The sequence below is a fragment of the Lichtheimia ornata genome (genome assembly GCF_029851405.1).
Source record: "Lichtheimia ornata isolate CBS 291.66 chromosome Unknown scaffold00037, whole genome shotgun sequence".
NCBI classification, from domain to species: domain Eukaryota; kingdom Fungi; phylum Mucoromycota; class Mucoromycetes; order Mucorales; family Lichtheimiaceae; genus Lichtheimia; species Lichtheimia ornata.
In genome coordinates this window covers 61,575-86,702 of record NW_026695357.1, presented here as the reverse complement: position 1 = coordinate 86,702, position 25,128 = coordinate 61,575, and the positions used below count along the sequence as shown (strand labels likewise).

At 43.1% G+C, this 25,128-nt stretch overlaps 12 protein-coding genes across 12 annotated transcripts; 6 read left to right on the top strand and 6 right to left on the bottom strand.

Annotated features, from left to right (window-relative positions):
• Nucleotides 1-58: 58 nt before the first annotated feature.
• On the top strand, nucleotides 59-1,960 carry O0I10_007547 (uncharacterized protein; the record flags this gene model as incomplete). Its single annotated transcript, XM_058487562.1, has 3 exons — nucleotides 59-141; nucleotides 197-248; nucleotides 299-1,960. The coding sequence occupies 3 exons, from the start codon at nucleotides 59-61 to the stop codon at nucleotides 1,958-1,960; spliced, it is 1,797 nt and encodes a 598-aa protein (XP_058341613.1).
• A 56-nt stretch (nucleotides 1,961-2,016) lies between these two features.
• O0I10_007546 (uncharacterized protein) lies at nucleotides 2,017-5,420 on the bottom strand (the record flags this gene model as incomplete). The annotated part of the gene is made up of 18 exons (XM_058487561.1): nucleotides 2,017-2,400; nucleotides 2,467-2,623; nucleotides 2,680-2,765; nucleotides 2,837-2,906; nucleotides 2,963-3,187; nucleotides 3,238-3,320; nucleotides 3,376-3,460; nucleotides 3,510-3,737; nucleotides 3,788-3,885; nucleotides 3,935-4,052; nucleotides 4,110-4,252; nucleotides 4,301-4,373; nucleotides 4,423-4,509; nucleotides 4,563-4,690; nucleotides 4,748-4,818; nucleotides 4,873-5,023; nucleotides 5,084-5,235; nucleotides 5,288-5,420. The coding sequence occupies 18 exons, from the start codon at nucleotides 5,418-5,420 to the stop codon at nucleotides 2,017-2,019; spliced, it is 2,472 nt and encodes an 823-aa protein (XP_058341612.1).
• Nucleotides 5,421-6,187: 767 nt separating this feature from the next.
• On the bottom strand, nucleotides 6,188-8,184 carry O0I10_007545 (T-complex protein 1, zeta subunit; the record flags this gene model as incomplete). Its single annotated transcript, XM_058487560.1, has 6 exons — nucleotides 6,188-6,275; nucleotides 6,327-7,127; nucleotides 7,190-7,521; nucleotides 7,577-7,771; nucleotides 7,839-7,902; nucleotides 8,027-8,184. 6 exons carry the CDS (start codon nucleotides 8,182-8,184, stop codon nucleotides 6,188-6,190), a joined length of 1,638 nt encoding a protein of 545 aa, XP_058341611.1.
• A 231-nt stretch (nucleotides 8,185-8,415) lies between these two features.
• Nucleotides 8,416-9,403, top strand: O0I10_007544 (40S ribosomal protein; the record flags this gene model as incomplete). Its single annotated transcript, XM_058487559.1, has 3 exons — nucleotides 8,416-8,454; nucleotides 8,646-8,752; nucleotides 8,821-9,403. The coding sequence occupies 3 exons, from the start codon at nucleotides 8,416-8,418 to the stop codon at nucleotides 9,401-9,403; spliced, it is 729 nt and encodes a 242-aa protein (XP_058341610.1).
• A 55-nt stretch (nucleotides 9,404-9,458) lies between these two features.
• O0I10_007543 (uncharacterized protein) lies at nucleotides 9,459-10,455 on the bottom strand (the record flags this gene model as incomplete). The annotated part of the gene is made up of 3 exons (XM_058487558.1): nucleotides 9,459-10,213; nucleotides 10,268-10,321; nucleotides 10,389-10,455. The coding sequence occupies 3 exons, from the start codon at nucleotides 10,453-10,455 to the stop codon at nucleotides 9,459-9,461; spliced, it is 876 nt and encodes a 291-aa protein (XP_058341609.1).
• A 1,470-nt stretch (nucleotides 10,456-11,925) lies between these two features.
• O0I10_007542 (uncharacterized protein) lies at nucleotides 11,926-12,348 on the top strand (the record flags this gene model as incomplete). The annotated part of the gene is made up of 1 exon (XM_058487557.1): nucleotides 11,926-12,348. The coding sequence occupies one exon, from the start codon at nucleotides 11,926-11,928 to the stop codon at nucleotides 12,346-12,348; it is 423 nt and encodes a 140-aa protein (XP_058341608.1).
• Nucleotides 12,349-12,690: 342 nt separating this feature from the next.
• On the bottom strand, nucleotides 12,691-13,325 carry O0I10_007541 (uncharacterized protein; the record flags this gene model as incomplete). The annotated part of the gene is made up of 3 exons (XM_058487556.1): nucleotides 12,691-12,781; nucleotides 12,877-12,987; nucleotides 13,192-13,325. 3 exons carry the CDS (start codon nucleotides 13,323-13,325, stop codon nucleotides 12,691-12,693), a joined length of 336 nt encoding a protein of 111 aa, XP_058341607.1.
• Nucleotides 13,326-13,774: 449 nt separating this feature from the next.
• On the bottom strand, nucleotides 13,775-15,784 carry O0I10_007540 (uncharacterized protein; the record flags this gene model as incomplete). Its single annotated transcript, XM_058487555.1, has 6 exons — nucleotides 13,775-13,987; nucleotides 14,055-14,145; nucleotides 14,209-14,339; nucleotides 15,243-15,321; nucleotides 15,382-15,462; nucleotides 15,528-15,784. The coding sequence occupies 6 exons, from the start codon at nucleotides 15,782-15,784 to the stop codon at nucleotides 13,775-13,777; spliced, it is 852 nt and encodes a 283-aa protein (XP_058341606.1).
• Nucleotides 15,785-17,409: 1,625 nt separating this feature from the next.
• Nucleotides 17,410-18,362, bottom strand: O0I10_007539 (thymidylate synthase; the record flags this gene model as incomplete). The annotated part of the gene is made up of 2 exons (XM_058487554.1): nucleotides 17,410-17,810; nucleotides 17,864-18,362. The coding sequence occupies 2 exons, from the start codon at nucleotides 18,360-18,362 to the stop codon at nucleotides 17,410-17,412; spliced, it is 900 nt and encodes a 299-aa protein (XP_058341605.1).
• Nucleotides 18,363-19,095: 733 nt separating this feature from the next.
• O0I10_007538 (uncharacterized protein) lies at nucleotides 19,096-19,908 on the top strand (the record flags this gene model as incomplete). The annotated part of the gene is made up of 2 exons (XM_058487553.1): nucleotides 19,096-19,524; nucleotides 19,588-19,908. The coding sequence occupies 2 exons, from the start codon at nucleotides 19,096-19,098 to the stop codon at nucleotides 19,906-19,908; spliced, it is 750 nt and encodes a 249-aa protein (XP_058341604.1).
• Nucleotides 19,909-20,176: 268 nt separating this feature from the next.
• Nucleotides 20,177-22,689, top strand: O0I10_007537 (uncharacterized protein; the record flags this gene model as incomplete). The annotated part of the gene is made up of 5 exons (XM_058487552.1): nucleotides 20,177-20,347; nucleotides 20,420-20,620; nucleotides 20,676-20,803; nucleotides 20,864-21,036; nucleotides 21,092-22,689. 5 exons carry the CDS (start codon nucleotides 20,177-20,179, stop codon nucleotides 22,687-22,689), a joined length of 2,271 nt encoding a protein of 756 aa, XP_058341603.1.
• A 633-nt stretch (nucleotides 22,690-23,322) lies between these two features.
• Nucleotides 23,323-24,865, top strand: O0I10_007536 (uncharacterized protein; the record flags this gene model as incomplete). The annotated part of the gene is made up of 4 exons (XM_058487551.1): nucleotides 23,323-23,383; nucleotides 23,444-23,553; nucleotides 23,611-24,557; nucleotides 24,616-24,865. 4 exons carry the CDS (start codon nucleotides 23,323-23,325, stop codon nucleotides 24,863-24,865), a joined length of 1,368 nt encoding a protein of 455 aa, XP_058341602.1.
• Nucleotides 24,866-25,128: the final 263 nt, after the last annotated feature.

Below are 25,128 nucleotides of genomic sequence, written 5' to 3'. Positions count from 1 at the left end.
ACTAGCAACCAGTAAATGTCCTAGAGTGAATACTTCATGCTCCACACACCGTCCAAAAATGCCTCAGACTAAAAATACAGGAAGTAACCTAGCAGGAAATAAGGATTTGAGTTGTCTACGTTGTCGAAAAAAGAAAGCAAAGTATGTAGTGCTTCAGCCCTTTAAAGCATTACTAAGCTGTGTTTGCTCATTGCAGATGCTCAAAGACTCGTCCGGCATGTACTCGGTGTGCAAGATCGAATCAACTTGTGAGTTTTTATGATAGTGATACTTACCAGATAATAATGACTATCAAAAGTGTGAATATCCAGATGCGCCCCCCAACCTTTCGGACCTGTCACAGAAAGTTCTTGGTCTGTATGACACTCTTCGAAAGTTGGAGGATACATTTGTAACGCAGTACGGGTCTAATTTACGGGACAACAATGAACAAGAACCAGCCGGCTACAACAGCTCACGTGCTTCAAGCGAAATGCCTAGCATTGAAACATTATCAATCCATCAACCTGCTAAACGACTAAAGACTGCACCCACACCAACCTCAGCATCAATAATAGACGAAGGTGCTCTTCCTGGCAATTGGTCTATGACGCTCACTTCCGAAGGCTTAACATTACACGCTGTGACACGCAACATTATTGAATTCACTTCATTCGCAAAGGACTTCTCACAGCAACTACAATACAACAACCAAACTGATACCAAATTATGGGAATGGTTTGATGATGAACCAGTAGACGACGACGATGATGATCCTTTAGACGAAGACGAATACTTGGTTACAGTCCCAGTGTACGCTACAGCGTCTCTTCTTCGAGATCCATCAATTCCAATTCACCTCGATGATACCATATCAATCAATGACTCGCTATATGAACATGTCAGCCCGCATGTCAGCAAAATGTTCACACATTTACAACAGGTGTATGAAGCATTGGATGACGACGACTTTTCATTCAACCATATTCACATTGCAACCCTCCTATTACATATGCGGCCATTTGTTTCTCTTGATGAGCATGATCCAATGCCGCTTCTTGCACGGTTTTGCTTGTGTACCGCGTATGCTGCATCTACCATTTATTTACGACATGGAGCAGATGGTTCGCCGCTTGTTAATGACTGCGTTACATACGCCAGTGGGCTTTTAGTAGAATTGATACTACAAAGACAAACCGAGTTTCATCCGATAGTAATTGGTGCAATTCTCTTGACTTCATTACAAAGGCCGAGAATGATACATCTGGCGGCAAGAGCATTATGTGCTTCCTGTGATTGGGACCCCAGAGACGAAAAGTGGCAACAATTGGCAGCACTGGTCCTATATTTCGAAGCCCATTCATCGGCATTTTACGAGTGGCAAGATATTGGAGAAGCAAGAAATTGGCTTCTTCAAGCAGCTAGTCGGCTTTCAACTAGCAAAGACAAAACATCGTCGGCTCTAGGACTTGAAGCACAGCTGATGTGCCTTCTCAAGCAAGTTTTTGCACTCTTTTATTGTCGGGAATCAGGTGACAATGATAATGGCATGCGCAAAGTGGATGTTGACGATGTACTCAACCTCGTGCGCGATATTGAAATATGGGAGCAAAAGTTGCCACAATGGATGCAATGGTCTTGTGCACATAACGACACGGATGATGAGCGGAGTCTTCTTCTCAAAATGCATATCCACATGATCCACAGCATTGTCAAAATATTGTTGTTCCGACCCTTCTCGATTCCTATCGACCACGGCAATGACGAGCTGCAAACGTACACACGTACCACCTTCCTTGATCTTTCAATGGCTTCAGTTGATCGGTTATCTACTTGTCTTTCTTATCTCAACGCTGATAACGATTGGTGTCGTGCAGGGCGACGCTTGGGACTCGACGTGGTTTACCGCGTTCAACAAACATTTCCTTGTGATGAAGAATTAATACATAAGCTTGAAGAAACCAAGAAACAATTACAATAAAGATATTGTGGTAATTTTTATTCAAGGAAACAAGTACAGTGATCGATGGTTTGATTCTATGGCTTTTGTTGATCACGTCGTTCTTGAAGATCTTTACGAAATGCCATGCCTGTCATCACTAATTTTCTGAAATTCTCGTTCAAACGACCAGCGGTCCTGGCTCCTGATCCATTTCCATCTACGTTTGGAGATCCAGGTGGGGTATGACCGGATGTTGCCTGCGATGTGCGAACAAAAGGTGGTAGGGCATTTTGATTAAAGTTGGATGCAGAGCTCGCTATGGTTGATAAGGTAAAACCACCGGAGAGATTGGAGCCATTTTGTGCCACCAAGTCGACATTGGGTAATAGATTTGGGTTTTCTGAAAGCTCTTCCTTGCAGCTTGTGACACGACGTTGGAAAGCGTCTATCAATGGCCCTTGTTCTGATTTTTTGATACCCTACGCATTCATACATCTTGGTTAACAACAATAATACTGCCAACTCCCACATTTTCCAGCTCATACCTTAAGATCCAATAAGCGTGTATAATTGCCAACATGCTTATCGCCTGTTAGGAATATATAGTTCTCCACAAAGCCTTCGAGCGGATCAAGTGGCGTCATGATTGTTTTCAATACGGTTTCGGTCCTTGACACTCCTTTGCTAACAAGCTTGCCATATCTGATTCCCTCGTGTAAGTATAAAAGGTATACAGTCATTGGCTTTGAAAAACTCACGAGGTTGGTACAGTTGTAGGACCATCCGATGCTGACAAGGGGAGCTCCATCAAGAGTGTTTTGATAGCGTGGGTATCCAAGAGAAGCTGTCATCCAAACAAGGAAGGAAATGCCATTGTGAGTTATTTGTAGGCGACATGTTAAAGATATCTCATACTTGTTCAGCTCCAATTTCTGATACTGGTTTGCATCGGAAAACGTGTACCAGGAAATTTGACAGAAAAGCGCTATGATCATGACATAAGGATTTTGCAGTAATATATCCATCTGAACCATAACTTACTCAACAAAGCGATCGCAGAATGTTCGGAAATAGCGCTTGTTGGCAATGGTGTGGCCTACTGTAGTAGCAGATTCTTTGATAGCATCCAGTATATATGTGACGTATTCGGATTGATCGCCAACCGTGTCCAAGGAGGACCAAGATAATCTAATCATCTGTTGGAGGTAATTGTCACAGGCGCGTTGTAGGACTTGAACTGCTGAGTCTATGCAAGAAGACACTGCACTATAGCTTCATTAGTTGATGCCTGTTTTGCTATGTCAGACCGAACATACCCCATAAATGATTCTCGAGAATCTTGCAAATCGACCTTGTCCCGAAATTCAGCATCAATTGTTTCCTTCAACTTATCCTCTAACTTCGCCCCCGTTAGCAATGATTACGCATTATGATCCATCAGCAATGATTTATACCTGTGACGTCGTCATACAGCAGTAATCCGCGGTGTTCAATGCTAAGCTAATACGCCGTAGACTATCCTTCGATGCATTCCTATCGCTGCTTCAAATGAGTCATCAAGTCGCCGGATATCCCTCTAAAAACCCACCGTGTGATTCCATCGATCAATACAGTCTTGCAGTAAGATCTCAAATGTTTCGAGAACAATTGAGAAAGTTTCCAAAAGGCTTCGCCCGTAGAAAATCTTGCACATTGCACCAGAGTCTCACGATAGAAATAAAACAGATCCGTGCTTGAAGGGAGTACCATCACGTTGCTTTCATCCTCTGTTCGGCGATCCGAGTCGACATATGAATTGATCATCTCATTCAAAGTCCTACGTTCGAAGTGTCAGTGGATATAAAGCATAATTCTCGTTGATCTCACCTGTCCTGCGCATCGATGTATACGTCAAGATGAGGAATAAAGCATGAAGATATCCTCTTTTCAAAACGCATTTGCTTATCCAGGTTTTCATACTTGTTCTATAATACAATCAATACAAGTTTCCCATGTATAAGAGGCAATAAGTACCATTTTCTCATAACGCTTTGATAATTGGCCTTCAAATTCAATCGTAAGCTGCAGTGCCTTTAGAAATTCCTTCACATCCAATGGTTGTGTGTTTCCCAATACACGTCCCAGGTCCGTTCTATACGAATAAAACGGTTTAGAACGTCACGCTACCACTGGTCATTGGTTGTCTTACCTTGTCAAGTCGCAAAATTGCTCACATAGCCTTCCTGTGATACACCAAGAACGAGGAAAGATCTCTGCATGATTTTCATCACATGATTTCAATAGGCGTTTTAACCATGCATATCGCCTTGAAATGTTATCCAGCTGAGACACCTGTAGGCAGTTGTTAAAGGGGGAATAGCTTATACTTTCATAACATACCTCTTCGTTGACTCCAAAAATCTGTCGATAAGGCTTCAACTGGGAATCAACATAGATTTTAATGGCCTTTTCCCTAGACACAACCATTAGCACCATTCTCAATTCCCATTTGACACGCATACTTTGTGTTCTCCCCGAGTGCGGACGCTACTTTGCATGCATCATGTAACATGTTGGAGGAAATTGATAAGGATCCATCGCTTTGAAACCTATCGGGCAATGTTAGTGATAATCCATACTACTTGTAGCACATGAGATATACCCTTGCTCAAATGTAGTGAGGATCTTTCTTTCAAGGCTCATTTGCAAGCCCGTAATTCGTTCCGAGAGCAATGCTATTTGTGGTACACACTTGTATGACTTGAAATGTTGCATAAGCTGTACAACTGCCTGGGTATAACAAATTTCATTAATGAACGTACATGTCGGCCGACCGAATCGACGTACCTGTAACAGCTGTGCGCTTCCTTCATATTGATTGCTTTGGGACATTGACTCGAGCTGATCAATGGCAGTAACTATAAGGGTTTTTAGCATGCTATTTGTTGATTAAGTATGCTGCATTATCTTACCTAGCATTTGGAGACGTTTGAGAGCTGTGACAGAGTGCGTCAAATGTCGTTTGGCATAGTCTAAGGATTTGACATCTTGCGTGATCTCTTGCACCATAGCTTCAGAGTGAGACGCCTTGCATTTGATATCTTGGATATTCTGAAACAAGGTCTAAAACTAGCTTGATCAGCCCAGCCTTGACAACTAATTAATCACCCTATTGTTGCTAACCTTGATAGCACCCTTGGCTCGTTCAAGTTCTTCTGCTGCCTGATGCTCACTATCCGATTGCGTTGTCGTATGCCGTTCTATTTCCACCTTTGTTGCTCGAATCTTGTCGTGTATTTTGCCCAACACAGTATCAATGGAACCAATGCTATGTTCTGCAGCGTAGCTTTAGTGATGGTTACCTGGCACGTACTTTTTTTGACTTACCATTTGGAAAGAAACGATTGACATAGTCTACTGGGTCAAAATCGGGTGCATCGAGCTCATTTTTGGCGCCAAGGATTGTGAGAGCTTGTCTTTCAAACGTAGGCGACACGACTTTGTGAGGAATTTCTGCCATAAGAGTTGCCAAACCGATTAACGGGAAGTGGAATCCTGCTTGACCAATGGCTGGAAAGGGAAAAGCTTCGGGTACCACAGCATTCCACGTGATTCTTGTCCACGTGATTCTCGGCCACCTGTATGAGAATTGGAATAACGCTAGGGATGCTCGGCTAAGCGATGAGAATGATATTACTGATAGTGCCTTGAATAAAAAACAATGCTTGTGATAGTGGATGTGGGCAGTGGATCCGAACTATATCATGCACAAGTGCAAGAATGTGTCGAAACATAGAGTTGGGGATGGATGGCTGTACATGGTTTACAGATTGTACGAAGGTTGATGAGAGTAGCTGTCTGGAAATGAATGCATCAATCGTTCAGGAAGATAGCGTCAAGCATAATGGTCAAGTTGACAATGAATGCATAATAAGAACAAAGGCTCTTTGTTAAACTTAATTATTGGCTGCAGTGAACATTATTTCCAGTGGTACATTAAAGGGATAGTGTCTTATTGTAAACATGGATATCAGGCTTCTGTAAAGATGAGTGCTACGAGATTACAACGTGATGGCATCAATGTGTAGGACTACTCCGAATGTAGTGGTAGGCGTTCAAGAAATCGAGATTTACGAACGAAGCTAGCAACGGAGCCGCTTTAGAAGGTATATTTCACGATTGCATACAAAAATAAATTTCAGAAATCAAATGAAAGACGGCTCTTTATGTTCAACAATGTGGATGGTTGTTTTTTAACAGCAGTAATTTTGATTATTCTTCCCCTTTCTAAGCCATAGCATCAGGACCCTTGAGAGATGTTCTTCCGGCACGCATCATTTCGTCGACAAGCAAAAGGTTGCTGGCAATTACGGAACTATATAGCTTGGTCAGCAACTGCATAATTAAACATTAATCATATACGTACGCGGAATGAAGCATGTGGCGTTGCACTCGGTAGTTGTCCCAAACACCTTCCAATTTAGGATCCATAGTCTCGCCAGTTTTGATGTCAATGCCTACAATATGACCCTCTTGTTGTTCTTCTTGCAAGGCAACGATAACGTCTTGTGCATCGAAACCAGCGTTTTGAGCAAGCACCTTGGGAATAACGAGCAAAGCATCTGCAAATGCTTGAACACCCATCTTTGCCCGACCCTTGACTGTTTTCTTGAATTCCTGCAAATGCTGAGAGCAAGCAACTTGGAATGCACCAGCACCAGCGATAACCGACTTGTCTTCGATGGCATTCTTGACAGCTCTAAGGCCATCACGAACAGCGTCATTGATCTGGGCAATGGTGTGTGGATTGGGGCCCTTGATCAAGATGGTCACACTATAAGGATCCTTGACATCTTCAACAAACGTGTATTTTTCCTCGCCCAACACGTGTTCATACACGTGACCAGCATAGCCTAGAATATCCTCAGACAAGTCCTCCACCGAATTCTGTGCAACACCACCACAAGCAAGTTGTAAACGCTCCATATTCCGTCTCTTGGCACGACGCAATGCGAAGATGTTGTGCTTGGCAAGAATATCAAGAGACAATGGGTCGATGCCTTTTTGGTTGATGAGAACGAAGCCCTTGTTTGCATTTTCACCGGAGCATACAGTGTTCTTGAAATCGACAATTTTGCGGATCTTGTCATCCACGTGCTTCCGTTCACTCTCAACCAGCTTCTCACGTTGTTCAGGAGTAGAATAGAAAAAGCCAGAATTGATTTCACTTTTTTATAACCATAGAATCAGCACTTGCATCCAAAAGTATTGTTCAATCTTCCCTCTTACCTCTTTTCATATTCCAAACTGACATTAAGAGTCAAAATGAATGCATCGGATAATTTCTTTGGCATATCGGGATGACGTGCTCCATGATCAAGGACAAGGCCACGCACCAATCTTGACTCCGTCTCTGATCGATGTTGCATCTTCATAATTTCCACCATATGGAGATCAATGGGTTCATTATCGCGTTGAATAGCAAGGACAGCGTCAACCACAGCCTCAGTCAAGGTATCTGCCAAAGCTCGGTGAACTTTGGTGCGCAATGAAGTACGAGCAACCGATACGAGTAACTCGCGATCAATTTCTTCCTTCACCGTCTTGAATCCTTCAAGGAACTAGATACATCGATTTTTAGTACAATCATTACGAACCTCTTTTTATATATCATACCTTCAATGCTTCCTTCTTTGCAATATCGTAACCTTCAGTAACAACTCGGGGATGGAGACCTTCTGATACATAACGTTCTGCTTGCTTCAAGAGTTCACCAACCAAAAGAACAATGGATGTTGTACCATCACCAGTGATTTCATCTTGAGCGGTAGCAGCCTTTGCGATCATGGCAGCAGTTGGGTGTTGGATTTGCTGAGCAACATGTGGTTAATACTAGATGACCCGTGCAAGACAACATGTCCATGTACAATTATTTTACCATTTCATTTAACAAGACCTTGCCATCTTTTGTAAGCTTAATGGCACCAGCACCATCGACAAGCCTAACATGATGAATTACTGTCAGCGGGAATTGTTGAAATATCCAGGGCAAGACGCGTCATTTATCGCAGTAGAGAGAGCAATCTCACCAAGATGGATAATGATAGTGTGATATGATATACATACATTTTGATAGTGCCTCGTGGACCAAGGTTAGACCGTAATACATCTTGAAGACCAATGGCAGCAGTGATGTTGAGCTGTAGAGCCTGACCGCGTCGAGCGACATCCGAGTTGGGATTGATAACTTTTAAAGCCGAGGAAGCCCTAAGAATAAAGCTCATGGGTTACATGATGGTTTCGACCAAAGCTGACATGTCATCATTGTGTTCATCTGAGACCTACATCGCGTTCTAAGTTTGACAGGTTGGTTGGGAAAAGAACAAGAGCAAACTCTCGCCAGTCGTCAGTGGCTCGGCGTGTCAATTTAAAAGCCGCATGTGCTCCAGTGACAATTTGGGCAGGCAATTGAGTGATGGCTCTGGATTTCCCCCCTTTTCCTCAGCATATAAAACATGGCATCGCAAGCCGCCCAAATCTCAAAGAAGAGAAAGGTACATCGAGAATGAATGATGAGAGCATTGGATGGATAAATCGATAGATGGATGGATGATCGGATGGATGAATGGATTATTGATCATTATTTTATGCAAATGTGACCTTCATGTTCGTTATAGTTCGTAAGTATCAACCCACTATTTTCAAGCTCTATTATACACCCAATGCTAAATATTGTATTATTCAGGTCGCTGACGGTGTATTCTACGCTGAACTTAACGAGTTCCTCACCCGTGAGTTGGCTGAGGATGGTTATGCTGGTGTCGAAGTTCGTGTGACACCCGCACGTACAGAGTATGTAAAATCAACCATATCCACAGACGCACCAGCACTCGAACTAAACTTATCACGCCCACCACCAGAATCATTATTCGTGCAACCCATACCCAGAACGTTTTGGGCGAGAAGGGACGTCGTATTCGCGAATTGACCACTCTTGTTCAGAAGCGTTTCCGCTTTGCCGAGAACACTGTTGAGCTTTATGCTGAGCGTGTCCAAAACCGTGGCTTGTGTGCCATTGCTCAAGCTGAATCCGTAAAGTACAAGTTGTTGAACGGCTTGGCTGTTCGTCGTGCTTGCTATGGTGTCGTTCGTTTTGTCATGGAATCAGGTGCTAAAGGTTGTGAAGTTGTTGTTTCTGGTAAACTTCGTGCTGCTCGTGCAAAGGCTATGAAGTTTGGTGATGGTTTCATGATCCACTCTGGTCAACCTACTCGCGATTTTATCACCACCGCTGTTCGTCACGTCTTGTTGCGTCAGGGTGTTCTTGGTATCAAGGTCAAGATTATGCTCGACAATGACCCATCAGGTCGCCAAGGCCCCAAGGCTCCTTTGCCCGATATCATTACCATCCTTGAGCCTAAGGAAGAAGCACCTATCACTGAACCTGTCACTCAAGAGTTTGGCAGACCTGCTGCTGAACCTCAGGCAGCTGAGACCCAATAAATTCATGTGTATGCTCTGTACTACTGTATTTATTACGTTTACGATTTGGGTATCACTATTCTTCTGCCAATGAGACAATTTCTTCTTCATCAATGCAGTCAATGACATTGGATAACGAGCCGTAGATATTACGTACTGCAAAGTCGAGAATTGCAATGCCAAGAGTCACCCAACGGAAACTCCAGAGAGGGAGTTCAACCAAAAATTGACGAGTGCTGTAAATATCCGAATCGCCCTTTGTATCAACTTGGAAAGCAAATAGATTGAAATGAGCCCAAAAGAGGATCACTAGCGTGCAACAATATGTTAAAAGAAGCCCTTTTGTCAACTTTGCAGCACGTTGCATGAGTGCTCCTCGTAAATCTCGTTCTCGTTCGTCCGCTTGTGGTTGCTGCTGGGCAGTGAGGATAATGTCAAACATGTCGCTTAGAATCTTGTAGGTGAAGCATATGTTGTTGACACTGCCAACCAAAAAGAAACCCAAATGAAGATGCTCAAGTCGACATAAGAGGAAATGCCATATCCTTTCATCAGCAAAGGGGAATAACATATAATAGAGTAGCTGGCTGGAGACAAGAGAATGGGTTTCAGAGTAACCAGACGATCGATAGCACACAGGAAATGGGGCATAAATGACTTTGTGCGTTCCAAGAACCACTTGTTGTGCGTATGAAAAAGGTTGGCGTATTGAATTCTGCGTCGAGTACTTGATAAGATTGGTGAAGGATCCTGACATCCATATTTCGTACACTCCTCCAGGATAGTTGGTGAGTTGCATCGATAGGTGAATAAGTATCTTCATCAATGTGCCTGGATATGTACATGTAAACAATATACATCGCACTAGAATTTCATTTTCATTACCTGCTGGGATGAGGATGATAAATATGAGGAAGATCGTAAGCAGGACTCGGATAGCTACGTAAAGAGAGCAACAAGAAACCGCCTATGAGTTATATGCAAAGAATACGCTGTTCACATTTACCTTTGTGACTAAATAAGCTCACCCATTTGCGCCTATGACGCACGTGTAGCCGTTGTCTACACAACATGCAGTGATATAGCTCTTGTTTTCGTCCACGGCGTGAAAGCGACTGTCGCCAAGAAGCAATGCACTGTGGGTGTACATATTTGCTTCAATACGATTAGCTTCCTTGCAAGACTCAACACGTACTTGACATGTATTACATTGAACCTTTACACTTGCATGGAGCAATGAGATTGGAGACGTCCTCTTTCTCTAAGCAGATTCTGCAAATTTGGATATTCTCGAGAGATGACGCATATCGTTCGTTTGTCATGTATACGGAGAAGATGAATAAAGGTCGAGGTAACACACACACACACTCCTCAGCTTTGTTTGAATCTTGTTTTCACACTTCTGCATGAGAGGAAACAAACGACCAGGCTTCGCTCGTAAATTTCGTTAAATGACATGTCACTCTCTTTGAAGTAATAAAGATATCCGCTATGTCTGTGTGTTTATTGATTGACTGTCGTGTATTTTAGGGAACGCTAGCCGTATGCTGATTGCTATTGGCAAAGATTGTATAGCGGACACTTGGAATGCTTTTTATCAATTGCACCATTAAGGTTATCTGCAAATTCTTAGAATCGTCGTGCACAATGCGTGACATGATAATTTCGCATGAATGACGGGGATGTTCATTTGATAGACGCCCTCGCCATGCTACCTTTCCGATGGCATGCGTTACACATCAGCTCTGTGAACGATATCCATTGATGCCATTCTTTGGTATGCTGCTTATAGTAGTACACACGCTCTCCTGCCCCGTACCTTTTTGACATTAGCAATGACGGATACATGACATGTATTTGTAATGACAAATTGTTGAACGATACTAGTTGTTCGTTGACTTGGAGATCGATCATGCTGTTGTGTGTAGCAACCACCAATGTTGAAAAGAGGCCTTTAGTAGCTTGCTTGCAGTCCACATGATTTGATTACTCTTACCTCCATGAACCATGTAAACGGCATGTGAACAATAAACAACTCATCCACAATCTTGGTGTATGTTGATCACTCATGCAACTGTATCGAGAAATGAGGATATCCATTCATGTCGTCATTTTCAAAGGCATCATTTAGTATCACCTTCAAGAGTAACCTTAAACATTTATCAATTGAAAGGAAGTCTTTATTCAGCGATATTACTTCGCATGCGATCTAAGTTTCTGCATCATGATTTCTAGGCTATTAGGTGTCTCACTTCAAAAGATAGCTATTAGAACGCAGCTAGTGATGATGTCTTGTAATAAATAGATAAAGGTGGCAAATTAGCTTCCATGGAAACCCATGTACTGACAAGGATGGCCACGCGAAGGCTTTGCCGTCATCCTCACTACCATCACCTCGATCAAACACCAATCGCAACCAAATGAAAGGAGCAATTCGCACATTCCTCCACAATCGACTTCAGATATACAAGGCTAGACGCGGTACTAAGCTACTCAACGCATGCAGACCATTTAATGGGATTGATCCCATCCTATGGCTTCCCATGTCAATCAATGAAAGAAGCAGGTGCGTTCGATGGCGCATTGGTTGGCTACCAGGTGGAAAACCCAAACCATGTCCAAGATGCCGTGAACAAAAGGGCACTGTACGAAACCATCTTATCCATTGCCTTAACATGCATGCAAGGCTTAAGATATCCAATCACATTGAGGACCCTCTTTCGTGGATTTTAAATCGTCTCCCAAAAACTCGTCCTCGTCGCAGCAATACACGACATTATTGGTGCTCGATTTGGCCAGCAGTCTGTCTCATTCTAGACGATCTTGAAAACATACAACACCCTGAGTATGAGCCTCAGTCCATATACTCAGAAGATCCCCCTGGTCATCGCTTGGTACAATGGTTATCACAAGAGTCTACTGCCATACCATCTCCTTCTGATTCATCTCAAACTGCCTCTCGCTAGATCCCTTTTATTATTTTTTCTTTATTTCTTTGTCTTCCCCTTTTCTCGCCCCATCTTATGATTGTTTACTCTTCCCACTTCTGAACTTACCCACCATACTCCCACCTTGTATGTGTTACCTTTCTACCCTACCCTTTTTTCTATTGATCCTATACATCTACCCTTAGTAGTTTTACCTCCATCTCTTTTAACCATCCGGTACTTCTCCCTTTTTTCCTGACGCATATCAGGTTTTCAGTACTCTTGACTTGCTGGATCGGGCTAGGGCAAAAAGCTGATATCAGCGCGTGCTCAATTCGTAGCCATTTGAATAAACTTATCTTAAAACCGTCATCCTCACCCCTACGGTGCACCACGCCGGATAACGGGGGATGCCATTGCGTCTTCTATGGCATCGTCTAATAAAGGTGCTGCTCGAGCCAACATGTTCGGTCTGATAAAAGGACAAAATAGCCATCCCATGCCCCACAGAGGCCAACCCATAAGAGCAAAAAGCAATACATGATCCCATATCTACCACAAGGACACCGAGTGACAGTCTGACTTCCAACGGCTAAGGCAGTAATCCTCAAATGCAATTGATAGGGCCATGATAGGGCTGACCACACTGTCGCATATGAATCATAGCTGCCAACGATGCTTTACACAAAAGAGCAAAGCACCATCCCGTTCTACCCATAGCAAATAAACATCCGCCATATCAGTAGTAGCTGCCATCAAGCGACCTTCTTGGGTAGGCGTCATGAGAGACACATCATGCACTGCAACAAATAAATCCGGTCTTGATGAAATAGCATATGCGAGAATATTGACTTGCCGAGAGAACGTCCAAGGTATCCATACAAGTACTTGAGGAGAATGAGATCCGCCATGGCACCAATAAAAACATTGCTTCGAAGATCCACCGATGCAGAGACGACTTGTAGGTAGCTGATTTCCAAAACCATGGAAACGGTATCCTTGACATCCACAACCATAAGATAATAGAAGTTGCTGCGGATTCACACAAAAGGAATTTTTAATACTTGGTAACGAGAACTATCGAACGATGTAATAAGGCCTGCTGATACCGAAAGATGCCAAAGACGATGCTGCTTGATCCTAACATGGTTCACCTATAATAGATGCACCGTAAACAATTCTCCAAACATGTAAAACAACACTTAGCAATGATAACTGTAATCCTGGGGACTTCAATGCAAGATGATCCACCTAGAAAGACACATGTCAGCAAGAATAATACTTCCATCTCAAAGACTTTGGAATGATACGTACATGAATCTCTCACAATCAGGATGCAACCACAAAGCATAGTAATAAGAAAGGCGCAATGCCAAAGAATGCCAAGGTACCTGTACTGTCTACTAGCCCCTTCCCGAAGGAAGCATAGTGCCAAAACACCGGATTTAACGGTGACATGAGCCCCTCACCAGCCGACTTTGACACCACCTGAGCCGTGGATCCGCATGTTGCAACTGCGAACAGAGGATGCGTATTTAAATTGGTCTTGCCATAGCACCATGAGCACATGTTTCCACAAGAGGTGGTAAGGGCAACATGGTCTCCCCAAGACAGCACGCAGTACAATAGCATCCTTGACGTGCCCACGTGATCTAGCAGAGCAAAAGCCTTCTTGATCCTACCATCACACACCTTCCATTGTAAGTGCACTTGCATGCGACACATCCCATAATGGATACTCTTACCTTGTGATGCTTCTCAATAGCATTCTTCCTCCAAATAAGAGCCGTATCTCCATGCCAACCATATCTCCATGCCATCCATATCATGCCGCTGCTATTCCATTGTAAAGCTCGTTAATTGATAGCACTTGTATTGTAGATCCAATGCTGTACATACCAATGAATTTTGCCTCCAGCAATAATTGCAATAAATAAAGCCACAATGCAAAGAATGCCAAGGTACCTGTACTGCCTACTAGCCCCTTCCCGAAGGAAGCATGATGCCAAAACACCGGATTTAACGGTGACCTGAGCCCCTCACCAGCCGACTTTGACACCACCTGAGCCGTGGATCCGCATGTTGCAACTGCGAACAGAGGATGCGTATTTAAATTGGTCTTGCCATAGCACCGTGAGCACATGTTTCCACAAGAGGTGGTAAGGGCAGCATGGTTTCCCCAAGACAGCACACAGTACAATAACATCCTTGACGTGCCAGTGACATAGCCGAAGAAAAGCCTTCTTGATCCTGTCGTTGCACATCTTCCATCGTAAGTGCACTTGCATGCGCCACACCCCATAATGGATACTCTTACCTTGTGATGCCTCACAATAACATCCTTCCTTCAAATAAGAACCGTATCTCCATGCCATCCATATCTCCATGCCAACCATATCATGATGCCGCTGCTATTCCATTGTAAAAGCTCGTTAATCCAGAGCACTTGTATTGTAGATCCAATGCTATACATACCAATGAATCTTGCCGCCGGCAATAATAGCAATAATAAAAGCGCACTGCCAAGGAATGTAGTATCCGTACTGCCTTCTAGCCTCCCGTAGGAACGTGGCGTCAAAACACCGGTTTTAACGGTGACATGAAGTCCCTCCCCAGCCGACTTTAACACCACTAGCCGTGGGTCCAGCCATGTTGCCAAGAAGACAACCCATCGTCTTCAAGTCGAGTAAAGTATAGCCGTGCAATGATGGGAAGCATATACTTTGTTCTCCACGAAAGGTCAGAGGGTGCATTTTTAAACCGAAGTCGCACCGTGAGCCCAACGTAATATCCGCGTACCACAACATGGCCTTCCCCCCTAGACAGTACACTCCATCCCTTGACGTGCAGCCGTGATAATAGTAATCGCCGAACGAGAGCCTATTTCTTTCATCAGTGCACTTGAAGTGACAAATCCTAAATGATCACTTTACCTTGAGGTGTTCCCAATACCATTCCATCGTTGCTTGCAAATAACCTTGTATCCATCCGATCCAGTATGTGCTGCTGCTGCTTCATTGTAAGGCTCGTTAATTAAGTGGTCCTGCATTGTAGATCCAACACCATACATACCATTGAACCAACGTACAGCGTTCTTGCTTTGAGATCAATATCTTGTTACTGTCCACAGGTACCATCATCCAACAAGTCGATCTACCATGAACACAATGTGAGATACCAAGGAAAACCAATCTAAACGCATTTTCTTGCCAACATACCCAAAAGAGGCAGTGTAAAGAAGTGTTGTTGTGGACAACTTGGGAATGAATACACGCGACGCCTCCATTAGATCTTGTAAACGAGAGAACAGCAATCTACACACGAGCTTCAGCACCACAATGTCAAACCTGAACAGTAAAAGCGCTGCAGCGATTGACCGTACCTGTTGTACGGGATTGGAAGTTTGAAACATGGGTAGATTGCGCGCGTGCTTGTTGTAGTTGAAAGGGACGCCATTGACCACCCGTTCACCCATCTAGGTCTTGCATTAAAGAGCATGACAGGAGTTAATGCGCTGTACTTCGTCAATGGAGTGTGTCTCACCTTGAATGTGTAAAATGGGAGTGGAGAAAGGTGGGATGGACTCTTTTTAGTGCCTCTCGTCGTCCTTGATACAGCTACCCAGCCCCGCGCAGCTACTCTTGTGGATATGCATACATGTATACCTCGATCAGTATGGATCAACTACTAGTCCCTCGTTATGTATCTCTGGCAAAAGTGACACCAGCCTTGGTATTATGCAGCCAACAAACTCCTGAACTTGGAACATCCAATGTGTAATCCTGCATCCAATGTGGACCTAGAAATACTCAAATATGGTATGCGTGTATAAAGCAATTGTCCCTGCCATCATGGATAGCTTTCTCATCAATCGATAGCTTGTGTATGAAGAACTAACATTGCCCAAGATTATCATCACCATCTGTTTGTGTAACCTGTCAACAACATGTGTAACCTGTTCACCTTCGCCGTCAGTCCGATTCCTCTTACACTGCATGACAACGTATATCCTAAACGGATTAATAGATGACGGGAGAATAAAAGCTACATTTTCTTAAGATGCCACCATTTGCGAAATGTGTTATTGGGTCATCTGCTCTCATCCACATGCAAAAGTGAAGGCCAACCAACATGCAATGACAATCATCCACTACTCCGTCACTGCCAGTAGCCTCCTTGAAAATCCTGCTTGTTGTCAACCAATGCTAGCTTTTTTGTTACGTTAAAGTCCATTACTTCAAACGGGTGTTGAATGTTGCGACCATTATACCAGATATCGAATGGCTCAGTGATACCAATACGCTTTATTTTTGATTGCATCGCTCCTAGTTGTATATATCCATGAACCGGTATGATCCTTATTTCTGTGATTTGGCAAAATTTGCTACTAACGGAAGAGAATGTGGCACCATCATCCAAAATGGCGTGTATTCTTTGTCCCTCTAAGGTTACTGGTATCAGTATTTCATCGCATCCTCTTTGAGACTTACAATGCAACCCATCATCTAGACATCTACATCATCATCAACGATGACAGCAGAGCGATTGACCATTTCCTTGGCCTTTGGTAAATGAGACACAGGTCGACGTCCCTTAGCGATCAAAAATTCATTGCAGCGATGATTATTGTCTTCCACGTAGACGTCCACAGTAGTAGCAATTTCTGTGATACGGGATGTTTCGTGGATGAACGTTCATGGGTGCTTGATCTCTCATGCATTTTTGTTATGACCACAAGATATGGTATGTAAAGTTGACAATCTTTCTAAGTCACATGTTTACTTTTCTTTTGTCTTGTATGAATGCTTTTATGTCGGGATGCAATTGGTTATCGAAGGAACATAAGCTGATATCAATATTTTGGATGCTAAACTACTAAAGGAATGTCGCGCCTCCGATGTCGAAAAATGACGCGCACCTAGTGATTCCCTCGTAACATCAACAGCTGATTGACGTTTTTATCAATATTCAATTTATTATGCAACACTACAACCATATGTACTATTCTAAAACAAGATGGATATCTTCGCAGAACCAACAAAAAGACCTTCGAAAATATCTTGTTCGATGCAAATGATGATGAGACGATGAATGATATTTTTATACTGACATGTTCATATCAATTTTGCCATGAGGATGATAGTCTAGTACTTCGAAATCATCGACTCTGAAATCGTCAATGGAGTCAATCTTGCGTGCAATTTTGAGTTTAGGAAATGGGCGTGGTTCTCGTTGAAGCTGTTGCTTTAAAGCATCGACATGGTCAACGTATACGTGCGTGTCTCCCATCACGTGAATGAATTCACCAGGTTCTAGATCCGTGACGTGAGCAATCATCCTTGTCAAGAGCGCATAAGACGCAATGTTGAATGGAACTCCAAGACCCATATCGCATGATCTTTGATACATAGCACAGGAGAGTCGTCCTTTTCCATTCTTCGGATTTGACACATAGAACTGACAAAACGCATGGCAAGGAGGTAAAGCCATTTGTGGAATGTCTTTGAAGATTAACTATTAGCACTTATTCATAAAAGTCATCCTCATTTTGTACCTTTTGGATTCCATGCTGAAAGGATGATTCGCCTGTCAGTAGGGTTATTCTTGATCTTGTCAATCACCTCCTGGAGCTGATCAATGCCTTGATTGGTATAGTCGGTATCACAATCAACGTATTGTGCTCCAAAATGACGCCATTGAAAGCCATAAACAGGTCCAAGGTCTCCTTGCTTGCGGTCAGCGAAGCCGAGCTTGTCGAGATATTCACGAGATCCGTTGCCATCCCATATTTTGACTTTACGTTCACTCAGGTGATTTGAATTGGTGTCTCCCTTGATGAACCAAAGCAACTCCTCGAGCACACCACGGAAAAACACGCGTTTGGTTGTCAATAAAGGAAATACGTCGTCTCGTAATGAAAACCGTAACTGGGGTGGTGCAAAGATTGCCAAGGTGCCTGTGCCTGTTCGATCAGCACGATGCTCGCCTTGTTCCAAGATTCGCTCAATGAGCTCAAGGTATTGGTATTCTTCGTGTCGAGAGTGAGGTGCCATTTATTTTCGGAATGGGTTTGTGCAAGAAAGAAAATGTATCGCGTACCGCGTTGTAAAATGTTGGCCATCGGAGCAAACGCGCTGTAGATGCAAGTCGTGTCGTCCAATAATGTCGCGTGTACAATCTCTGGCTATGATGTTGGATGGTATATGCAACCGAGAAGCTATTGAAGGCCAAGCATGTACACATGTGCTATATCATGAATCTCTTCACTACTAATACTATCTATCCATCTACCTATGAGCAATATTCGCTACCACCATCACACTAAAAGCAGATCATTGTGATATATTAAGAGAAGGCAAATAACATCTTCTATAGTAGTCAATAGCAATGTCAACATAGACTCTTAAACGATGCGATAATAAAACATGGAAAGCCATAATTCTCTCATCACTGCGCTTTTTAAATGCGTCGTATAATGGCTAATGATTATTCCCGAGTGGCCAATTTGTTAAAATGTCATTTGTTTCAGCTCAGTTTACTATGCTTTATTTGATGTCAAACATGAGATGTACACAACAAGTGAACGACACCGACTTTTATTTGCTAGAGCTATCGGTGGTTTACTATTTCACGACTAGGATCTGATATAAGCTATCGTTTATTCCTTCGAATGCTTGAATTGCTATCAAACACTGTTTGATTTCATTGTTTTCTCAATGTATGGGATCGCAAAACAATAACAATGGCGAGCCATCATCTTTCTTTTCTTTTTCTTTATTGCATGTAATGGGGGACTTTGAAGGAAAATTCGCAGCTGCGATACATGGACCAGTCAATTCGGATTTACTGGCTCACGTCTCCCAACAAGCGGCTCGTGTAATTCCTTGCCATCCTGGGACTTCAGCTACACAACAATCTCAGGCGTGGCCGCCACCATTACGCACATTTATCAGCGTCATTGTGAAACGTTCAGCAGTTCGAGCTGGTACATTGTTTGCGGCGTTGGTTTTTTTGGAACGACTTCAACGACGCTTGCAAAGTGTAGCACGTGGCATGCCTTGCACCTGTCATCGTATCTTTTTAGCCACTCTCATAGTTACGTCAAAGGCTCTTCACGATGCCTCACCAAAAAATAAGCATTGGGCCAAGTATGCAATGTGGTGTTTTAGTATAGCAGAAATCAACCTGATGGAAAAGCAACTGCTTACTATTTTGGTAAGAAAGATGGGGTATTGTTTCGTCACACTGTTGGCCAAATGCTAACCAAAATCACTTTAGAATTACCGGCTATTGATCTCAATTGAGGACCTCCATCAAGTTTTCATGATATATGATAATTGCCTGCATAATACACCACCGCTGGCTTCGTCATCTTCTTCATCGCTCGAATCTTCGGCCAACACAGATATTGACGATATAAGCAGTATTACAAGCCATTCTGTGGAACATCAACAACAATCCCTTATGCAAGAAGCAGCGATCGCTAAGAAAGGCTATGTTCAACCTGACCTATATCCGCGATCTGAGGCAATTGACTCATTTTCTATCAATGATGAAACATTTCAACGACTCTATCGCAAAGCCAAGTTCAATAATTGATCCTACATAGCAAAATAATTGTTGCTACCCTATAATCCACAGTGTCAACTTAATACATCTATCGTCTTCAACCATCATATACAACTTCAGGGTTAGTTTACTTCTAATTGATAATGTGGCGATAAAATTGTCATGGGAAAAAATGCAAGATAAGCCGGTGATAAGAGATCTACGAATCGAGTCGATCCTATTGGTCCTCGCGATTTATACTTAACCATCCCCGCTGTTTGTCGCCCACCACCTGCTTCTTTCGCGATCACCTACACGCATGACACATCAAGCAAGAATCTCTACAGTTGTTGAGAGCCTTACCAAGGCACCTCGCAGTATTCAGCTATCTGATCGCAATGGAAAGGTCCAGCCGATCACTGAAGTTTATGGCAAGAACGTGTTCTCTCTCAACGAAATGTCAAAAATGCTCCCAAAGCCTGTGTTCAAGGTTAGTTGTTGCCTGACTCTCTTATTTGAAAATCACTTGATTACTAATGACCATGCTGATATATGTATATAGAGCTTCATGAACCAACTTCGTGGCAATGAAAGCTTGGATAGACAAACTGCTGATGCTATCGCACACGCCGTCAAAGTGTGGGCTATCGAGCGTGGCGCTACTCATTTCACCCATTGGTTCCAGCCAATCACTGATTCCACTGCCGAAAAGCATGACTCATTTTTGACATTGAAATCTAGTTATATCAATGGATTTGAAGAGGTAAAAACTCGCGTATATATTGTTAATGATCCATGTTTTAATAGTCTCTTGTTAGGTCACTGCTCTTGAAACATTCTCTGGATCCCAGTTACTGCAATCAGAACCGGATGCATCATCTTTCCCTTCAGGTGGAATGCGAACCACGTTTGAAGCACGTGGTTATACTGTCTGGGATACGAAGAGGTATGTAAATAGAATGATTTGTTCTAGTAATTGAAAGCTGATTATCTATATATCGTCCAGCCCAATGTTTATTCAAGATGGTCCCCATGGCACATCGATCCTTTACATCCCTTCGGTGTTCATTTCTTACAATGGAGAAGCTCTTGACGAAAAGTCTGTGTTGCTTCGATCAGTTGAGGTTGTTAACAAGGCAGCTCTTGATGTACTCTCCTTAATTGATGCAGTTGATGAAGGTAAATATAAGCATCGGAAATTTCAAAAGGGTTACATAACTAATTTTAATTACAGACCATCCTCGTACCAAGCAAGTATTTACTACTCTCGGAACGGAGCAAGAATATTTCTTGATCGACCGTGGTCTTTACACTTTGCGTCCCGATCTCAAGATTACTGGTCGTACTCTTGTTGGTGGTCTTCCTCCTCGTCATCAACAATTGGAAGATCATTATTTTGGCAAGATCCCTACACGTGTCTTGGCTGCCATTAGTGAATGTGAACATGAACTTGCCAAATTGGGTGTTCCTATCAAGACTCGTCATAATGAAGTGGCCCCTGCTCAATTCGAAGTCGCTCCTATCTTTGAAGAAGCTATGCTTGCTGTCGATCACAATCTTTTGACAATGGATGTACTTCATCGTGTTGCACATCGCCACAAGCTCAAGGTGTTGTTCCACGAGAAGCCTTTCCGTGGTGTCAATGGCTCCGGAAAGCATTGCAACTGGAGTTTGTCCACTGATCAAGGCGATAACTTGCTTGATCCATCTTCTAAGCCAGAAACCAACTACCGCTTCTTGATCTTCTTGGTTGCCGTATTGAAGGCTGTTCTTGATCACGGTGATCTTCTTCGTGCTGGTATCGCATCTGCATCCAACGACCACCGCCTTGGTGCACATGAGGCTCCCCCTGGTATCATTTCCGTATTCCTTGGTAGTCAATTGAATGAAGTATTGAACGCCATTGAGGAAGGACGCCCCGTCAACTATGATGCTACAGGTACTAAGCTTGAGCATGTTCGTGTCAAGGGCACAGTATTGGATCTCAAGGTGGCTACTTTGCCAAGCATTGCTCGTGATTTGACGGACCGCAACCGAACCTCTCCTTTTGCATTCACTGGCAACAAATTTGAATTCCGTGCTGTTGGATCTAAGCAATCGGTGTCTTTCCCAGTATCGCTTCTCAACTCGGCTGTGGCATCTTCGCTCTTGGAAATCAAGGAAGCATTGATTGCTCAAAAGGGAAGCAAGCCTGTAGCATCTACTGAAGACCAACTTGCTGTCATTCGCGAATTTATCAAGAAGACTAAGAATATCCGTTTTGAAGGAGACAATTATTCTGAAGAATGGGCCCAAGAAGCTGCCAAGCGTTCTCTTCCCAACATTACCAAAAGTCCTGAAGCCTTCTCTCGTCTACTTCTTAGCAAGAATGCTGACATGCTTCAACGTATGGGCGTGTTTTCTAGTGCCGAGTTGAACTCTCGTTTCCACATTCTTACGGAAAGATACTGCAAGGATATCATGATCGAAGCCCAAACTTTGATTACCATGATTGTTCAACAAGTTTTGCCTGCCGCCTACTCTTACCGCGGTGAATTGGCTGATACAGCATCCAAGGTCAGCTCTTTGGGATTAGATGCCAACCCTGAAAGCAGAATCTTGAAGGGTCTCTCGAGTGTGGTAACCAACTTGCAAGATCGCACTGATGAACTCGAGGCCTTGACCAGCAAAATGACTACCATCATGGAAATTGAAGAACTTGCTAAGTTTGCTAGTGACCAAGTCATTCCTACCATGGAAGCCGTTCGTGAAGCAGCAGACTCTTTGGAGAAGACTGTTGCAGACAAGTTTTGGCCCTTGCCCAGATACACTGAGCTTTTCTTGAACATCTAGTTGTGATACATGAATAACAGTAATAAACAAATGCCCATTGAGTCTTCGAATATGATCACATTTATAGCAGCTGATCCTGCCCTTATCCCCCTCTCCTCATTAGCGTGGGTGATCAGATGATAATAAACTATCATAACTAGGTATTAAAGGTCAAGGGTACATAGAGCGCATGTGATTCACTGAACACTGCAGCAATTGATTCTATCTAATATCAAGCGGGTTTCATGTTGTACAAGGGAAAAAAGTAATCAACATGATGTGCCAAATCAACCATCAGATGGGTAACTCGATATCTGGAAGTTAACGGATCCGTTCTTCTCAATAAGGTGTATAACTCATATCTCTATTCTCATGTTGACAAATCCAGCGATAGTTCTATACTACCATAACACCACTGATAAACTTGCTATCACGAAGATGATCGGGCTCCCTTGTTATTCCCCAGTAGATAATGCATGGATAATTTTATACCCAGGAGATGCTTGGGCTACTTGACAGCTTGTGGTATGCCGTAACCAAGGCACATCAAGCAATCCGATCAAGGATCATGGTATGTTACCAAGCCGGGGCCGGAATTTTCACTTTTGTAGTCACTCGGAGCCGAGGTGCGTTGGAATATGAAACTTCTGTAAAATGGAATTCCAAAATCTGCTGGCTGATGCCGGGATCTCTCCAGAGCTTCACATGTTAACTGGTATACACAAAGCATGGTATAAACTAATAACGTTCAAAAGCTAACTCCTTTTGATTGCAGCTATACAGCTCATTACAACGACCCCACTACTACATCCTGCATTTGAAAAGCACGATCGTATAACGTTGAAAAGACAAGCTATAAAGTATTTACGATATGAGGCAGCAAAGGTGATGAATAAGAATTACGTTATATAATGCATCATGATTTTCTAATACAAATACCAGGGTAACATAGAAGCAAAGGCTAAGCTTATCACGATTTTCCTTGACGAAGACAGCCCCCATCAGAGCGAGGCTGAGATATGGACCAGGAGCATATTCGATCGCCGACTATCGCTTGCATTGGCAGCTTGCAGACAGGACATGTGCGAAGATGGTCTTGAGAAACCTTTGCTCGATACTATATTTGAGTTGGCAGATGCAGACACCGCACAAGCTTGCTTTTTAGCTGGGTTGGTTCTTATCGATGGCATTGGTGTTGACCATGATGTGAAACAAGGCGTTGCGTATCTGAGAAAAGCAGTGAACGCTGGGCACAGCAATGCAAGAGTTGAGCTCGCTGCAATCCTAAGCGACATCATCAAATACCCATCCATTTACGATTTACAGCAAAGTGTAACCCTTTACCAGACAGCAGTAGAATCGACTACACAACCTCGACGTCTTTCAGCTGCCAATATACGCGCATTTACCAATCTTGCCAGGCTATACTATGAGGGTGGTGAAAAGATTCCACGTGACCTTGATATGGCGTACAAGTACGCGCGTCGCGTGGCAGAAGCCACAGGGGAACAATATTGCCAGTACATTGTTGGTGACGTATTGCTAACTGGCAATAATCAATACGTCCAAGAAGCTATTTTTTGGCTAACACAGTCTGCTACGCAAGGTTTCCCATTGGCAATAGAATCGTTATCACGCATCTATTTTTTTGGTATTGAAAAAGAGATCAAACAGGACTATGAGCAAGCACATGAATGGTGTATCAGAGGCGACGAAATATGGCCTTCGGGTTTAAGCTTTTGTCAAACATGCCTGGGGGATATGTATCGTTCCGGCTTAGGCGTGCCAAAGGACCTTCTACGTTCATTCGAATACTATCAGAAAGCAGCCAGCCAACGAGATGTCCCGCAGAATTATGCCAACTATGCCAGATTCATGCTCGGAGAGATGTAGGACAAAAAAATTTGCTCATGCGACCTTGTGTACCCTGACGCGTCATGCATTTAGGTTTTTCAAGGGTGAAGACTGGCCCAAAAACTATGCTGTGGCTATTGAATACTACAAACTCGCTGCTGCAGAGAATTATGAAGCAGCTCAACATAGGCTTGAGCAACTTTTGGCCTCGCAGGAATATAAAAATACGCAAGTACCGCAAACGCGTGCACAACCAAAGACTTGGAGGCTATGGTCCTTGTTCCGACGTGGGAAACCAACAGCACCTTCCACTACATCTATAAATGCCGGAATCGGTGTATAGGTTAGAATAATTTATTCACGTTGCAGCCATAGTTATGCATTGCAGCACACCGTATTGATTGTTTATATCTCGCCTTTATGTTTATTTTATCCTCCCTGTAATATCATGCTCAGTTTATACCCACGTATGTGAATGTCGGCAGGAATCAAATGATCTTCTAGCTTTAAAAAGTTAGATCGTGCGAAAAATTGATACACCAAGTGTTTGGTGATTATCGGCTGGTATTTATATAAAGCGCATTGATCAATCAACTAATTCTCCCC